Consider the following 18,166-nt stretch of genomic DNA (forward strand, 5'->3'; position numbering starts at 1 on the left):
CAACTGCTTCATGGCATAGAGCAATGTTATTGATGGTATACTTGGAACCTGTGTCTCTGCAGGAGACAGAGTCCAGTTCTCAGAAGTTCTGGAGAGTCACACAAGAAGCCTAGAGGTGCTGTGGGTGTCTGGTCCTTCTGAGCATCAGGCTCTTTGTATCTCTAGGTTCTTGAAACTGGAGAGCTTTTTGCAATCTGAGGCCACTTTTGAAGAAGCCAACTTCATTGATTTATGCCCTCATCTGTCCATTTGAAAAGTGTGATAGGGCCAGAGACATGCTTGCCTCAATTTTGCCCATTCCCCTTCTCCCTACAAGGATGGTGGGACAACCTATAACAATCCATTGAGTTAACTCTAACTGGAGAGTAACCGAGCAACTCTTCATTATTCAGCCTGTCCTACAGGAGACCTACAGGGTACTAAGGCACGACAGCTTACTGTGGCACCCTGGTTTATAAGGGTCACTACAACGTTGCACTGTGGTGGAGATAGGTAGGCTGTGAGTTGCTTTTTTTTTCTTTGTTAAATTAAATAGCTTTTATAAAAGAGTGTAGTTATCCTGCAGAGATGCACTAAGAAAGTATATCCCAACAATCATCAGAAGCTTACTATGTGAAGGGCAGGACAGTCCCGGCATGACAACATATTAAGTCCAGCATTGGTGTGTCTAAGGTAACACTTCTGAACTGTGTTACTATAACTGAAGAAAGATGAGTGAGAGGATATTATACTTTTAGTAAGCATTTAATGTCATCCCTTGGGACCTGGTAAGAGAAGTGATACATACGGATGAATAGTGATATACGTGGACATACCCAGATTCATCAACAACTGGTACCTGGTCGAATCCCTTCTCCCGGAGAATTTCAATAGTCTTTGCACAGGTAACAGTTGGAAGCACAGTCAGGGGAGCAGAGAGGCTCAGTTCCTGAACACTGATGTTCCACCACCTGGGGATGAAATAAAAACCAAGGCCATACAAGTCTTGTGGAGAGAATGGGACCAGTTGCTCAAGTCCAGTAGCCTTCAACTCTACATGAATGAAAAAAGGCTGAAAGGAAGAGTCGGAATGCAGCCAGACTCAGTAAAGCTTCAGGATGTTCAAGTTTCCTCCCGAATATCAAAAGTCACTGAAGTTTGAGAAGGCTTTAAAACTGCAAATCCTTTCCTCATTTCATCTACTTTCTGGGATTACAGATAGTTAGTAGAGAGTACTAACCTCCATAGTTTCATTAGTTATAGCTTAGACAGAAAATTTGCGGCTCATACTGATAGAGCTAGCCATATTTACAGTCATTACAGGTAGCAATTTAGGGAAGATTCCCCTCCACCTATGTAGACTTGCGGTGCTTTGCAGTCAAGAACTCTGATCTCAGAAGAGTTCTTTAGATACTACTTTGTCATTTCAGATACAAACCTTTTCACAAAAAAAAATAAATCATTAATTACCAAGTTTTCTTCTGCTGCTATGCAACTCAAAGAAGAAAAAAATCAACTCATTTAAGCAAATTTTATTTAATACCTGCAATTATACATCTACACAGTAGCATGAAAGATTAGCTAAGTCAAAAGCAGTAGTGCAACTTGAAATGAGTTTTAAATTAACACTGCCATAAAGACCATTGAATAGACTTATGAAATACCAAATGGATCTAACATGCTTACCAAGGTTTTTTTACAAGGTCTTCTTCTTTCATGAACCCTTTCTGGATCATCCATTTGTCACTCAAGAACTTGGACCTGGAAAGCATCAGGAAGTGAAAAGCTCATTAGCAGGCTGAACATCTGACAGCACACCTAATAGCACACCAAGGCAACTGTTTACAGCTCACTATCACTAGCAACTAAAGCACAATTGAAAATATACTGCCATTTGCCATCCAAGCTTGCCAGCCAGGGACATTGAGAAGAAATAGTTGTAGGAAGAAAAATGAATCCCATGGGAAACAAAGCTTCAACTAAATCAGCCCCTTGCAACACGATAGAGACACAGTTTGGAATGGAGAAGTGCTAATCTGTACTCAGGCAAGGTCTGTCTGCAGTTTCTAGTCATCTAGAATTGTGTTGGATGCAACAGAAGTCATGAAACACAGCTAAAAACATCAAGGTTTGGGTTATGTTTTAATGCAGTAGGAGAGAAACTTATTTCTCAGCACAGCTCAAAGCACTCATACTTCTACCTGTAATTTACCCCAACACTGGCTGCTGCTACAGCAGCGCTGTGTTGTGCTGCGGACACAGGCAGAGAGAACAGACAGCCTTACGGGGACCCTTCGAGGAACAGGGTAATACCATGGTCTTCAATAAATATAACACTGAAAGTATGTCTTTTCCAGTGAAAGATGCTAACCAGTGACGGTTATATACTGAAATCAAACAAAACATAGAGTTCATCTTTCAGAGGGCTAAGCTCCTTTCTACACCACATCAGACCCTTACTCGATACCTCAGAAGCTGTGCCCTAAACATGTTCCTTGCTTTGGTAACTGGGTGCTATAAGAAATATGAATTCACCTCGCCACTGCTGTAAGGAGACCTGAGGGACTGCCTCACCCTTTTCCCAGAGAGAAAACAAGCAGGTTCTTACATGTAGTTCCTGACAGAGTCAGGGAGGATCACAACACAGCGCTGACCTTCCTTCAGCTCTTTGGCTGCCTTCACAGCTGCAGACATGGCACTGCCTGAGCTGCCACCTGCCAAAATGCAGATCAGATGCAAAACTGTCAAACCATAAGGGAAATGAGAAAGAATGAAAGAGGAAGAGAGACAAAAGAGGAGCCCAGGGTAAAGAAGACAGCTTCTGAAGCAGGAGGAGGTCTGCCTGACCTGCATGGCTGCCCACATAATATTCAGAGAAACCCAAAGGATTCATATTTGTTCTTACCGCACAGCAGTCCTTCCTCTCGGATCAGCATGCGAGCTAAAGCAAACGACTCCTCATCATTGCTCTTGTACCACTGGTCCACTGCCTGGGAAGGGGCAGGAAGACAGAAACAAGGGTCTATTCAAATGAGGAGGGCTAAGGGAGCAACACAACTAGTGTTAATTCAATCCACACTCTTTGGGTAACAGCTACCCTACTGAGCCACATGCCTGGGTTTCCATTCTCCAAATGCCAAGAGGTTTGTTTGCTTGTTTTTCCAAAGTAAGAAGATCACATTAGCACAACAGGCTCTTTACTGAAACCTTGCTGTGAGGAGAGGCTGTTGTGAGACAGGTACAGAGTGCATCAGTTTCCTCCCCTCTGGGAGGGCTTCCCCACAGGCTCTGCTCAGGATATAGTCATACCACTTTTGGCCGGGAAGGATCAGGGTACCTTTTTATTTTTTCTTTTTTTATTGGTTGCCTTTTTAAAAATTATTATTAAAACCACAAAAAAAAAAAAAAAAAAAAAGAAAGTACAGTGTTCTAGGAAAATGTTATCTGCTCACAGCATTTCCACCTAACATTGTAAAACAAATGTGGCCAGTGCAAAAGCCTTCCAAGGACTGCTTTTGCTGATGGAAAGAACAGGAATAGTTCTGTTTGCTACCCCTTCCCTTTCAGCTAAAAGAAATACTTTCAAGTTTTTCCTCTACCTTTCACCTCACTTCTGCATCCCAACAAAGGGCAAAGGGTATTAAACCAAGAAGCATGACTTACAAATCTATCCAATACTGTGGGGACAAAATCATATCCGATTCCTTCTACTTCATACATTGTCTTGTCAGTCTTGTTCAGTTCTTCTGGTGTAGCAAGGATGGAGCCTTCAGGATCGACACCTATAATCTGAAGAAGCAGTTCCCACTTTGGTTACCATGAAATGTTGCTTTTGAGAACACAGCTATTGACTCTTGAGCACTGGTCTCATTACAGCTGTTGGTGTCACATTGGCTACACACACACAACCAAGCCAACAGCTACCTAGTCTCCTATTCATTTCTTCTCACCAACATTCACCCCCATCCCCATGAGCAAAATGCTTTACTGCTTCTGACCCCTTGGCAACCCATCCTGTCTCCTCAGACTGTGGACACTGAGGCATACCACTTCTTATACACAGGGGTTCCCTGAGACAAGATTGTCTTTATTCACATGTCAGGCATCATTACAGCCAAAACGTTTTGTGCCAAGTATAAGCATGTAAGTTTTGTTTTGTTTACCATTCTCTGCCTATATAGGAATAATATTAATGATTGAAATGATACCAACTTCAAACACAGCACACAGATAGACACAGAGGTTGGTGTGTGCAGAGAAAATTTCACTGGGTAAAACCTCAGCAGGTCCAGACAAGTTAGTGAAGGCACAGTCATTGAAGAAGCAGAAGGGTGCAGCACACACCAGAAGAGGACATTTCTCAGAGACCCCATGAAGAGATCTGGGGACCAGTTTTCATCTGTTGAGTCAAACCTGAATTCTGGTCCCCCATGAAACCAGAGCATGATGAGAAAGGTCTGAAAACCTAAGAACATCCAAGAGCTTCCCGCAGAGACCCAGGGCAAGCTGGCAAGAGATGAGATGTGCCAAGTGAGTCAGTTTGAGGTTCACCCTGCTAAAGAGAAATGCTTTAGGCTTGCCACTTACTTTGCAACCAGGACACTTCTCCTTTAGCTTTCTGGAGAGGCCAGTGATAGTACCTCCTGTGCCAGCCGTAGCTACCAGCATGTCTATTTTTCCTGTTTAAAGGTCAAGGATAGAAAGTGGTTGTGAAATCTTCCCCAGAATGATTGATTAAAAACCCACTTAAACTTAAGTATGGACTTTCTTTAAAAAAAAATGGGCAAGATAAGGCTCTCTGCTTCCCAAGAGCTGTGTTAGGAGACATACCTTCAGACCACCTTGCTCAGTCCCCATTTACTTCAACAATGGTTTTGAAATGTCCACCCAGTGACCTGACAAGGCACCAATTTGTGGCACTTTGGACAAAGCTGGGTGGCCCACAGAGCTGCCACCTGTAGTTCTCCGCTACTGTATTTGCTGATGTAGATCATGCATTCTTTAATTTAGAAGGAGCAGCCCATTATATTAGTTAATTTACTGAATGAGCGCTAAGAGCATAGGACAGGTATCCATTGAGAGAACTGTTAACATGACTACTCTCTCATTTTCATGTAAAAAAAATACTATTTCAGTCATGAGCACACTTTTTTAAAAAAAAAAAAAAAAAAAAAAGATAACTTAGGCATCATTGCTTTCTCCACCTGGTCACAAGCAGGGGCATCTAAAAACCAAAGCACTCCTCTCTAATGGGGAAAAAAATTCATTGCTATGACTACTGAAATAAAGTAATTCTCTAATGACACACAGTATATATAAAGGATTTGCTGTATCAAAATCCATGTGTTTTGCAGTTACCTCAGGTCCCATTCTCCAAGGACCTAACAGTAAGAGAAAAGTAGGGACTCACTGAAGAGGGGGTTAGTAATAGAGCAATTGTACCTTCACACTGCTGTATGATCTCTTCAGCTGTGGTGTCGTAGTGCGCCAGGGGGTTGCTGGCATTACGGTACTATATTGAAAGATACAAGAGCCATTAAGTAGATTAGAAGAACAACAAAACCCACTCTGTGAGGCATTTCAAGAATGTGACAAACTTTCTCCAAGCCCCACAACAGGTTCTAGACTGTTTCTTTGTTATCTCGACTTGGGCAAAACGCCCAAGGGGAGGTACAGCCTTCCTAACTGACCTAATTGAAGAGTAGTCCTAAGGTGCCAGCACTCTCCAAGATCTGTCCTGTCTGTGGAACAATTTATTTTAAGAACATGATCCTTGTACCTGTTCTTCCAGGCAGGACTACCAATTCAGTTTCTGCAAGCATGGGCTCGTTGCTGCCCTCCAGTGACTATAAAAGCTTGCTACCCTACAGCATGGTGATGGCCCAATATACAGCTCTGGACCCAAGACACCTTTTCCTCCAGAGACACACTTAGGCTGTTTAGCAGTCAGCCAAGGACACTAGAAAACAAGGTTGCAATACCTCCTCCCATGCTACACCCACACCTCTCACACTTTAGCTCTTACCTGGTCTAGTATGTGCGCATTGGGGATTTCATTTTTCAGTCTCCATGCTACTCCCACGTGAGATTCAGGAGAATCAAATCGGGCAGTAGTTGGGGTTCTCACAATTTCAGCACCCAGAGCTCTCAGGACATCCACCTGTGGTAAACAAAGGTGTTCGAAAGAAAACATCTTCCCTTTTATCTGTTCTGCAATGGCCTCCTCAGCTGTTCTCCTATACCCCAGCCTCACAGCATCACTGAGCCATGGGTCCAAATCCTTGATGCAACTTGGTTTCAGCTAAGCTTTATTTGGGAGCTAGATGTCAAACTCCCATTTCTATTCTAGGCCTTCAAGCCTGTAGGGACTATTGCTGCCTATTGAGAAGCCTCACTGACAAAAAACACCACCTCCCCTCATGCCAGTCACATGTGCTTCGCACTCCAACAGTGCTACAGCACAATATTTTATGTTGAAGTGTAAATGACCTGTATTGACCTGCTCCTTTGGACCCAAGCAGCAAAGGATAACCTGCAGGGCCCTATGCACCACTCAACTTCTATGAGGGTAAAAAAGTTTATGACACTGAGCCAAAGCAAGGTCTGTCTTCAGAGGGGAGGCCATTGGTGCTGTGTGGCAGACAGCAATGGCTGTGTGATAGCTCTCCCTCCAGAGCAGGTAAGCACAATCGATGGGTATAGGCCTTCTGGGGATGTTGTTCTCATTTGTGCCGCTGCCTTTCAGTGCAAACTCTGGAAAGGTTTGAACTAAGTGGTTTTGCTGACAGTGATTTGCTGCCTAAACTGTGAAACACAGGGGATTGCTCCTCTTTTTTTGGCTGTAGGTGCAGCACCACTCTAGTGGAGCACAGGACAGGGCTTGCTCTAGAGCTGGATGCTCTGTGCTTTCCACAGTGAAGGTAATGGGACATTACCCAGGTGGCTTTTCTCTCCCCTCTGTTGCTGTGGTGACACAATGCAGATGCTTGCCAGTATCCCCAAGTCTAACCTGAGGAGCTCAGCAAGCTCCCTCATGGCCTCGCTCAGCCCAGCGCAGAAAACAAAAACATTCAGAGATGCAACATTGCCTTACATCATCCTCCTTTGCCCAGTGAGCAACAGCTAATCCAGAGGCAGGTAGTTACTTCAACGTGCTAGGTAAGTCTCAGGTTCCCTTGAAATTTGTATTTAAAACAGTTATGACGATTTTCCAAGTGAAAATGCTGTGAGGATGTGTCTTAAACGTATTTCTGTCCATGTCTAGCCAGCCTGGACTTCTCCTGGCACTGGCAACAGGCCCTCAGCAGAGTTCTGCCTGGCCAATGACTTGGAGGCCAAGAGCCTACACCTTGGTTGCTAAAGCCACAGCACTCATCTACAGCAGGAACTCCACAAGCGCAAACATGCTTATTTTTTAATTCTTGAAAATAAAAGCAGATCTGACCTTCTCCATGCTCATTTTCTCTGGCATCACGATGATACAGCGGTAACCCTTCACTGCTGCAGCCAAGGCCAGCCCAATTCCTGAAAGCAAGCAAAGACACGCAGAACACACAGTGAGGAGCAACAAAGAACAAAACCCACAATGCTAGCTTTGGCGTGCCCAGATTTAATCAGATTTTCAGAGGCTTCAGTATAGTGTCTTGAAGGGGTAGCAGAAGGAACATTTCTGGCTACTGGGGAGAACTGATACTGCTAGTTCTTTGAGGACCACAGTTAATAGAAAGTTTAGCCAAGGGTGGGAAAACTTGCCACATGCTAACTGCTAGCTTTACCACATGCACATCACCTTCCCCCTGTCTCACCCACTTCATTTTTACAGAAGTAATTTGGAAAAGACATGAGCTTTAAGCTAAAGAGGACTAGAGCAATTATTTTGATACTGTCAGAAAAGCATTAGAGCCTCTATTGACTCACTTCTGCATTAAAACCCTAGTTTGCAGTGTGCTGAAACTAAGTCCTTTTTAAAAAGACACAATTAAATGCTATTTGTGACTGAGGTTCCAATGCACTATGTCCAGCTGCTACCACAGTGATGTACCCCAAATGTTACAGACAGATTTCATTTCTACTTTAAAAATGTGCACCTCCAGCCCAATTTCTGCCTTCCAGCTTGTCACTGTCTGCTTGCCCGAAGAGCTAAGTTCAGAAGTGCCTTCCCCGCAGAACAGAAGCTTATACCTGTTATCACAACACCTCTCTGTTGAATAAGCTACACAGATTAAGTTAATTGATATGTGTCTGAGGTCAAGGCTGCATGGCACACTGCCCCCAGCTCTTCATAGTACCAAGCACAGTACCAACACATGCTCATGACAATGCCTCACAGGCAGTTTACCCTACACAGAGACTTGCTTGTTCAAAGCTGGCTCTGTTTCTACGTGGTGCAGGATTGCGTAGGGGTGTGGAATAAAAAAAAACGTTCCTGTAACAGAAGCATAACTCACACCTCAATTAATTCAAGTATTGTTTAAATATTTGGAAGGGAAAACCCAAGTTTTTCCCAGTGTATTACAGATAAATATGGATGCCCAAATGGAACAAAAAAAAAAAAAAAGACAAAGGCCTCACTCTCACTAAGGCCAAAGACTGAAGAGAAACCATCTAGCACTTTCCTTTACAGTCTGTGACGAAAGCATTTTGAGACCTGAACTCTTAACATTTTGTACTTTCTGCTACTGACCTGAAAATGCAAACATCAAACCAGGACTTTGGCTGAGGGAGAAATGGGATGCAGAGAAGGCAACAATATAACACCTTATGTCTCACATTTAACATATCCGGTAGCTCTGAGCAGTAGCCTAGAGCAAAAGCCAGTTCTCTCAGGTTACTGTCTACCGTGGTCTTTGCTTTTATATGAAAAGAAACAGCTTTCTGAAGTAATTGCTTGTATCTCCTTCAGTTCGGCCTTCTTTCTATCTTTTAGATTCTGTGGCAAGGAGAACCACTTATGAGGTACTGACCCAGAAAGCAGGATGTTGTAGTATGATCACAGATAGTGGAAGAATGCAATATATATGGATATTTTCCACTACATGCCATTGTTCAGGCAAAAGGTGTAGCTACAGTTACAAGGGCTTCAGTTGCACTGCACCCTCCCCACAGAGCAGCTGCTGAGCAAACAGCATCAAATATGAGTTCTCAGTTTTCTGCAGAGGAACTGATCACAGATCAGCTCATCATCCCAGTCCCTCCATTAACAAACACTGGACTAGATCAAAAGAACAAAAGGAAGATCTGCCTGGCCTGTGGCTATCCAAAGGTAACAGTGGATGCCCAGGAAAGAGTTTAAGAACAGGACAAGACACCTGTCCAGAACACATCAGGCAGGAGAGTAGCTTGTAGCTCAGCTCAGGAACCTCCTCAGAGGAGGCAGTACATTTTATATTTAACTAGCTCAAAGGGGGAGCATTCCAGGTATAGGTAGGCCCCACCAGCAGAGCAGCTTAACAAAACTACATTGTGCTTTTATGAAGGAGCCTAGAGTTAACTTCAGTCTGTTCAGATCACCTGATGCTCTGCCCTGGCCCTTGACTAGCAGGACTTTCCTTCCTCCAGGCCCCCAAGGAAGAGACACTGACCCAAGTATAATCTGTTGAAAATCCAGGTGCGCAAGGGCTATGGCAACAGACAGTGCTGTGTGGATGCAACTCATCTGCCATCCCAGCTGCAACAACATGGGAAAGGCTGTTTCTCAAACAAGGCCCATCTCACCTAACAAAGAGACCACAGGACTTACCTAACAGAATGGGAAAATGGATACACACCAGTCTTTTGGTGCCTGTTTTTTCCTCACAATAATTTCAGTCAGACTTTAATTATCTAATAAGATCTAAAGACTCCAGTGAATCTGGCCTCACATTTATTTTAAAGCAAAGGGCCCCTGCAAATTTAGCAAACGTCCTTCCCAGCTGCTCTGGTCAGCATAGGACACCCCAGAACTGTTCCCTGTGCAAGATGGAAGAGGCACTGTTTCCTACACCATGCAGACAGGAAGGGAACCCCTTTCTTCCTTGCACAGGCAGCCTTCATGATCCAATCTCAAGTCTGTGTCTTCCAGGAGAACCACCTCAGCACTTTTCCCCCACACTTTGTTAGGATCTCTTCATCCCCTACCTGTGTTTCCAGAGGTTGGCTCTATGATAGTGTCCCCAGGCTTCAAGATCCCAGCTTTTTCAGCATCCTCTACCATCCTCAGGCTGATGCGGTCCTTCACACTGCCCCCAGCATTGAAGAACTCACATTTTGCCACTGGAAACAAAGAAACCAAGCAGAGTTCTTAAACAGCAGTCATTTGCTAAACAGGCTGTTGATCCCCAACATATCTGCAAGAGCAGCTCTGTTAACACATCTGCTCAATTGACCTCCCCATTTTACAATACCAGAGACAGGGATTCAGTTTATAGAATCACAGAATGTCCTGAGTTGGAAGGGACCCACAAGGATCATCGAGTCCAACTCCTGTCCCTGCACAGGACAACCCCACAGTTCACACCATGTGTCTGAGGGCTTGTCCAGTCTCTTCTTGAACACTGTCAGGCTTGGGGCTGTGACACCTCCCTGGGGAGCCTGTTCCAGTGCTCCACCACCCTCTGGGGGAAGAACCTTTTCCTCGTGTCCAACCTAAACCTCCCCTGGCACATCTTCCTGACATTCCCTCAGGTTCTGTCATTGGTCACCACAGAGAAGAGATCAGTGCCTGCGCCTCCTCCTCCCCTTGTGAGGAAGCTGTGGCCGCCATGAGTTGGTCTCCTCTTCTCCAGGCTGAACAAACCAGGTGACTTCAGCTGCTCCTCATACAGCTTCCCCTCCAAACCCTTCACCAACTTTGTAGCCCTCTTATCACAGCATCTCCACTGTTATGGGTCACAACAACAAAACAAGTTTGGTACTTGATGCTGGCCACAGAAGCCAGGAACCTGTACTCTGTCAGTCTCCTCAAAATATGACTCCTCCTTTCATCCTCGCTCTTTATTACAACCTCCTCATTAGGATAAAAAGCCCCAGGGCCCTTCCAGTGCAATAGCATGGGGGAAGAGAACTCTACCAACATGCCTTGCTCTTTCCCTGCTACATTCTCCAGCAAAAGAGAGTTTCTGATCAAACTGGAAGTTTCTCCTCTTGTTCAGCCTACACTTTCACTTCAGTATTCCCAGCACTAATACCTTCAATGGTCCTTTCAGGACTCTGATCAGGGCCTCCAGGTATCTCCAGTACAGTTGGGTTTAAAACAATCAAAAACATCCACTGACAGTTTAATTCCTTTCATCATTTTCAATTAGCTCTAGTAGTAACTGCAGATCTGCATTTTACACACACTGATGAATGCTCTGAATATGAGAAGCAGTCAAAAACTTCATACAAATTCTTTAAAATTAAAAAATATTTTCTATGAAAAAAGTTTTACTTTTTCTACAAAATTGAAAAGGCTGCAGGAAATATCCTCATGAAGTACAAACTGAAAGATGTTTTAGATGACCAAATACTAAAAACCTGAAATTCTGCCAAAGAAAAAGAGGAATTTTTCTCACTATTTCCTGAAGGGTACCTGCACTCCTCCTACACCCATGTTACATGAAACTACTAATCAGGACCACCCAAGTTTCTGAAACAGTATTTCTTATTTTGATTTTCTGCCTGCAGCAGTACTCACAGAGTTCACACTTGAGCCCATACTGCTTCCCAATCTTGTTGATTCGCACCAAGGGAGTACTGCCAATTTTATTCAGGATGCTTGGCAGGATTTTCAGAGGTTCTGGCCTGGTACACATACAAACAAAGTCAGTGCATTCACAGTAGGGGCCCACAGGCAGGTCACACAAAAGTAATGCAGCATTTCCAATGCTTTTTATTTCAACCAGCTTCCTCCCTCCCCTTTACCAGGCTAGTTATTCTAGATACTTTAGTTTAAAAGAATGCCCATTGGGTACAAACTCACAAAACATCAAGTCCTTGATCCAGAACAAGGATTAATCAGACACCAAAGCAAGTGCTGACGCAAGAATGAAGTGTTCTGCACTTCCTCCTGCCATGAAATAGCTTAGCACTCAGAGTCAGCTATTTTACAAGCAAAAGGCATTAACAGTGCAATCTTTCATCTAGTCAGGGAACTGCTGGCTATGTTGCTTAAAATAAGTTAGTTCCAGTCCATGTAGTTTCAGATCTTTGGTGCAAGGCCCCTTGTATGCATAGTCTGGGTTCCTAGCTTTGCTTATACGTGGAAATTAAGAAGTACCAGCATATCTACATGCTAAACCACATCAATTTAAATCAGTAATCTTTCATTAAACCCACATGGCTCTGAAGGGACTTGGATTAGTGCTATACTCAAAGCTCAGCAAGTAAAAGTAATACTTACAGAGTAGTATGGCGATGCGGGGAGGCAGAGAGAGGTTTCCCAAGCTTCCACGTGCATTTGCTAGGTGCATCAGGGCGGATCCACTCTCTTTCCTTCTCATTAGCCTTGCAGTTCTCATTGTCCATCCCACCAGGGAGAAAATGTTTGCCAGGTGCGTGAGGACATGAGTTTGTATTTGGCTTCTCCTGGGAAAGAAGTATAGGCATTTCATGCTTGGGAGAGGGGGAAAACAGAAAGGGAAAGATGACGAGGGAAAAAACAAAACAAAACAACAAAACCCAACCCCCATCCCCGCCCCCCCCCCAAAAAAAAAAGAAAGAAAAAAAAAAGAAAAAGAAAAGCAATTAGTATGCCATGAAGTAACAAGGTCAGAGTATCTTTTGAGACTATCAAAGTTATTCAAGTTCTGCACCATGGGAAACCACCCATTCACGTAAGTATCCTCCCTACTACAGCTAAAAATTGTGTTACTAGTAAGTCCTTATTTTTATCTCTGTCCCTTCACCAAGGTATCTATTTCCAAATGTCGCGTTTCAGTACACAGTTTTTCTGAGGGAAACCTGAACAGAGAAAGCTGTATTGCCTATAAGCCAGATGGGGCAATGGCAACAAGTAGCTTTTAACACCAAGGAACAGGTTCTGCCACCAACTACAAGAGATCCTGTCACTGTATCTATGACCCAGGTACCAGGGGAGAGACCACAGTACATTTCAGATGAATCCCATCCACAAGTGTCCCAGTCTTTTTCCCTTAAACGAAAAATGTCACAACAAATGGGTATTTTAGTGGTCAGTTGGTATTTCCATAGCACTGTGAAGCTGGGAAACCATTTCAGCACAATTTTGTTTTGCCAAACCCTTATCACCAAAACGAGAATTTTGCACTGCAATGCTGAGTGCACAAGCTCAATATAGTGAAGATAGCTTAAACACACTGAATAAATACCTTCCATAAATATCAAGAAAACAGGACTTATTCTCATGGGAAACACCCATCCCACACCAAAAAACAGCTCTCTAAAATAAAACTCTGCATTGCTACTTGTGGTCATGAAGGAAAACTCTTCCAGAAAGGCCACTGGCTTCAATAGCACCTACCTCCACAGCATTCCAGCTAAAAACCTAGAAATCCCCCTGAAAACAGACAAGGTTCTCCAAATTGCTGGTGACAGAAAGACAGGCACACAGTATTCCCCAAAGACCAATGGGTACCTTAGACACAGAAACAGGCCTTTCTGATATCACGTTCTCCATGTCCTTTGATGAAGGCGATGGCACAGTAGACCAGACTTTCTTCAGGAGACTGAGTACTGCTGGTCACGAGCGTGGAATTCTCTTCAAAGCTGCAGATCACACAAGTTAGGAAGAAAAAACAAAACACAAAACCACTTATCAGGAAACAGTCTCTCATAGGGGTAAGACACATGTCCTGCTGTCACAGGGAAAAAAAGAAGCTGCAAAACAAAGTGAAGATGACTTGTACAAAGCAGATTTAAAAAAAAAAAAAAAAGCAGCAGTGGTATTCTGCAAGACCAATGGAGGGTCCCCTGACCCTGGTCTTCCTGTGTTACCTGGTCTTCCCTCTGCCCTGGCCTCCCCTGCTCAGATCCAGTAAAGTCAGCAGAAAACACTCTATTGGACTGTCAACAACTCCCTAAGCTTGACAATCAAAGTAATAGAAAATACTCCAGCCCAAAGGTTATATACTTCTAGAGACACCAAGGGTGAAAGGACTTCATGGAGCCATCACCAAAAGATGCTGTATGCAACTTACGAAAAGGCTCTGTATACAAACACTTGCAAGGGCCTCTCTACGCTTAAGATTATCTAAATCTCACTAGTTCCTCCCAAGACTGAATCAGTGTTGAATGCACAATTACAGCGATGTTGGATTTAACACATACAGCAAACACTTCAACCATAAGGAAGCCTTCCATCAGACTTTCCATTTCAGAAATTGGCAAATATAAAACGGAAAGCAGTAAGTTCATTTCTCCTACTCCAGCCAGTTGCTCACAGAGCCTGCATGCTCCTACAGCTAGCTGCCCTTTCTTTGATTGAAAGAAAAAAAAATCTAGCTGAAGTCTTGGAAAGCATGGTTTGTTTCCCCCTCCCCACCAACATTTGTTTATCACATCACCATTTTGCAGGAGGATTCATGGCTACTTCCATTACTGAACTGTGGTAGGCCTGGAAAGGGTCTCTGGCCTCATCCTCCTCCTTCTGACCAATGTACACAAAACAGACACAAGTTTAGATCAGGCAGAGTTGATGACCTGATCATTGCCTGAAGACACCATACAAATATTTGAGTGATCACTATTCTACATCTATTCTGATGAAGAACTATGACAAATTAATTATTTTCTCAACTTCTTCCTCCCTCTTCTATCTACCTGAGGTAGAACAGGGATATATCAGCCACAGAAGTGTGGAAAGCAAATGAGAACTGTTATGTCTTGAGCAGACTAATTGAAAACTGAATAGCTGGAACTTTCATTTTGAAGAGCGATTTTGGTCTTTTCACGACTGAAAGCAAGATTTTTTTCTGGTTCATTTGGAAGCTTTCAGCGCTTGCTGGAGTGGATCCTTCGGCAGTCATGCTTTGCAGCATGAGCAACAGTGATGGCTTTCCACCTTCCACTTACACATTCTTGGAGTGTGATGCACCCTCCACCTCAATCTTTTGTCCTATCCTTGTGTTGCAACCTGAGAACGAAAGTACATGGATTTTCAATGACTGTTGTCCTAAAATATTCCCAAGAGCATATTATTTCTCTACATATAGCTGCACTTGCAACGTAAATCTTAACGTAAGAGTTGCTCATAGGGTTCATAATACACTGTAATTCAGTAACTTAAGATTTCAGAAGGCAGAAGACAGCACAGACTGGGTTAAATGGATTTCTGATATCGCACAAATTTGAACTCAGTGAAGTTTACTGGGGATTAATATTATGCATTACTATGTGTGTAAAAATACTTTCATTACTTAAACGATTGTTTTTTATCAATAATTCCACTTTTGTCACGCAGAAAGCCATTAAAAATACTCTATCATTTAGTAATATCACGTTATAATATTAACCAACCTAATTTTCCCACACAGACATTTAACACAGTTTTTGTATGCTTTTCCTCACTTAAGAGTCTTCTTCTAACTAGTTTTTAACACACCTATCTCAGCTCTAGCTACTGTCTTTTGTAATAGGAAAAACCCCAACAACTCTTAAACATTATCTTCTCATTCATATCTGGCTTGGCCTGCCCTTAACCTTTTATTATCACGCTCTAAAACCATTATTATACCTTATCGCTCTCTACAACTCCCTGAAAGGAGGTTGAAGTGAAGTCAGTCTCTTCTCCCAAGTAACAACGGACAGAACGAGAGGCCTCAAGTTGTGCCAAGGGAGGTTTAAGTTGGATATTGGGAACAACGTCTTCCTGGAAAGGGTTGTCAGACACTGGAACAGGCTGCCCAGGGAAGTGGTGGAGTCACCATCCCTGGAGGTGTTTAACAGACATGGGGATGAGGCTCTTAAGCACATGGGTTAGTGACAGGGTTGGACTCAATGATTTTGAGGGTCTCTTCTAACCAAAATGATTCTATCTGATGACACATTGGAAAAAAAGTATGAACCACAGGATCAGTGAACTTTAGCATTTGATCCTGCAAGTTAGCATGCACCACTAACCACTACCGCCTTATGCACACCAGTTCCATTCTTTCATGCTGATTTGAAGAAAATGCCTAAGGCATTTAAACTGCACTCCTTTAGGAAAAAAAAAAAAAAGCGCCTCGGAATGTGCCAACTTTACAGATTAAAGCTTGAAATAATTCTCCTGGATGTAAAGACTCCCATGACACCAAAAAGATACCATTCTACTCTATTTAGGTTAATAGATGCCCAAGAGCCAAGATGGGCTGCATCCTGTTCTAGACTACTGACCAGGACTAGACTGAGAGACCAGTCCAAGAAAGCTAATAATCCCATAAATACACGCAATCTAACACTCACCAGTCTTTCTTACCAGAAACAAGCTTACTTCTAGTTCCAGAGTGAAACCCAGCCCTCATTTCTATTTCTAGAAGGTGCCTGATTCACAGTTCAGAATATCAGCACTTTTTTTAGTGAAGAAAAAACACTGGGGAAGTTTCAATTCTTTCTGTGAGCCATATCCACATGCTCCTTCAGACAGCTGGTGTGCAATACTGGACATAGACAACAACTCCTTCTGCCCACAGGTAACACTGACAATACTGACAAGCCCATCTAATAAAGGTACCTTGCTGCAAAAGGATCAAACTATTCCAACACCCAGGAAGAAAAAGTGCAACGAGTTATAAAGAGGAAACAGCATATTTTGTTCATCTTCTAGGTTTTCATAAAATAGGAGTGCGAAACCTTTAAAAGGTTATATCACCAATCCCCAGTGTCCTTCAAAAGGGTCCAAATTCAGTAGAAAGGGGGATAAATTCATTGCAGTAAAAGTTTAAGAGGTTTCAACAAGTAAGTACTTGTTCTTTGTATCGATGGCAGGAAAGAAATGAACACGTCTCTGCCTTTTGGAGAGTTCCCTCTGAATGGGGCAAGACAACACCATCTCATTTCTTCTATGTCAGGACAAAAAATATCCACAATTCACTGCAACACCCATCATCTCTAGAACTAGAAACAGCAGAAAGAGAAAAAGCTCTATTTATTGCCTGCAACTAAGCTGTGAAATTCTGTCATGTGTTTAAAGGAATGGCAACACTTTGATGTTTGATCAAAGCCTCAATAATGGGGCTAGAACTTTGAAGAAAAATGAGGAGAGAGAAAAAGCTAACCACAAGCATTGATAACAAAAATCCTGACATCACATTCTAACCTTATACAACATCATTTATTGGAAGAAACTCAAGCTCCTGTTCAATATACCCCTTCAAATAATTTTATCAGTCATTATTTTTAAATACCCTCACACCCATCCAGCCTAAAGTATGCACACATACATCTATAAAGTCAAATTCTAATCATGCTAGTAGAGAATCAGTCTCCGCTATGGTCAACCTACTATCTTAGGTTTTTGAAGGACAAAATCTTAGGGAAGACTTGATTGTTCTCCACAGGGAATTCTTACTACAGCACTCAGTGGAGACATAAAAGCACATGCAATGGCTTACAGTTCTACCTAAGAAACAGGTCAAGACCTCAGGAGTGACTTGTCATGTTCTGAACCAACAGGAAGACCTCAGATCTTTGAGTTCCTTTGGCGCTGCTGCTGAGCTTCTTGACACACAACCCAAAATATCCAGCCCTAGATGATGCAACTTCATCAAAACAGGAGGCAGAGGTGGTTGGTCTAGGACATCCAAATTTCCCCCATGATCCTGCCTACAGGCCTAGATCAGGCCATAGGGAGCTGGTGCATCTTTCTAGTGGGGAGATCTTTAGGAAACAAAGGACAAGGGGCGAGCAGAAATCACCAAAACAGAGGACAGCAACTCCTTTGCTAGCCTGACCCTCTTCTTCTGTCTTTCTTCTGGGAATGCAGACTGGGGAGGCCAGACAGGAGAACAGCAACTCTGCTTCTCTAAGTGCAACTGAACACTGCTCAGAACAGCCTGAGGAAGATAAGCTGCAGGAAAAGATGCCCATCTTCAGGAAAGAAATCCTGTCAGCCTAAATTTAAGTTTGCTGTAAAAGGGAACACTCCCGTAACTAGCTGGGGGTGTGGGCAGAGTCTAACTAGAAGAGCCTGACTAACTTCTGCCATTATACCTGCATAGCCCCTGAGGCAGAAAAATCAGAAAGACAATTTACAAAGGCACTTAAACCTAAGGGA

At 43.1% G+C, this 18,166-nt stretch overlaps 1 protein-coding gene across 3 annotated transcripts in view; it reads right to left on the bottom strand.

The window, feature by feature from the left end:
* The window catches only part of LOC136115086 (cystathionine beta-synthase-like protein), a 29,901-nt gene that overhangs the window by 8,576 nt on the left and 3,159 nt on the right, over positions 1-18,166 (bottom strand). Inside the window, exons 1-14 of one of the 3 annotated variants that reach the window (XM_071811549.1) lie at positions 15,647-15,834; positions 13,550-13,680; positions 12,338-12,549; positions 11,633-11,739; positions 10,096-10,230; positions 7,424-7,503; positions 6,005-6,139; positions 5,422-5,491; positions 4,567-4,658; positions 3,643-3,768; positions 2,885-2,969; positions 2,588-2,693; positions 1,666-1,740; positions 816-950 (exon numbers count right to left, since the gene is read on the bottom strand). In XM_071811549.1, the coding sequence (XP_071667650.1) occupies positions 816-950; positions 1,666-1,740; positions 2,588-2,693; positions 2,885-2,969; positions 3,643-3,768; positions 4,567-4,658; positions 5,422-5,491; positions 6,005-6,139; positions 7,424-7,503; positions 10,096-10,230; positions 11,633-11,739; positions 12,338-12,549; positions 13,550-13,591 (1,400 nt within the window). In that variant the 5' untranslated portion in view covers positions 13,592-13,680; positions 15,647-15,834. Of the gene's footprint in view, positions 1-815; positions 951-1,665; positions 1,741-2,587; positions 2,694-2,884; positions 2,970-3,642; positions 3,769-4,566; positions 4,659-5,421; positions 5,492-6,004; positions 6,140-7,423; positions 7,504-10,095; positions 10,231-11,632; positions 11,740-12,337; positions 12,550-13,549; positions 13,681-15,646; positions 15,835-18,166 lie in introns of those variants that run through there. The other 2 variants (XM_065860962.2, XM_065860992.2) reach the window with 2 other exon arrangements.

This window comes from Patagioenas fasciata, chromosome 1, assembly GCF_037038585.1.
Source record: "Patagioenas fasciata isolate bPatFas1 chromosome 1, bPatFas1.hap1, whole genome shotgun sequence".
In the NCBI taxonomy this organism is placed as follows: Eukaryota; Metazoa; Chordata; class Aves; order Columbiformes; family Columbidae; genus Patagioenas; species Patagioenas fasciata.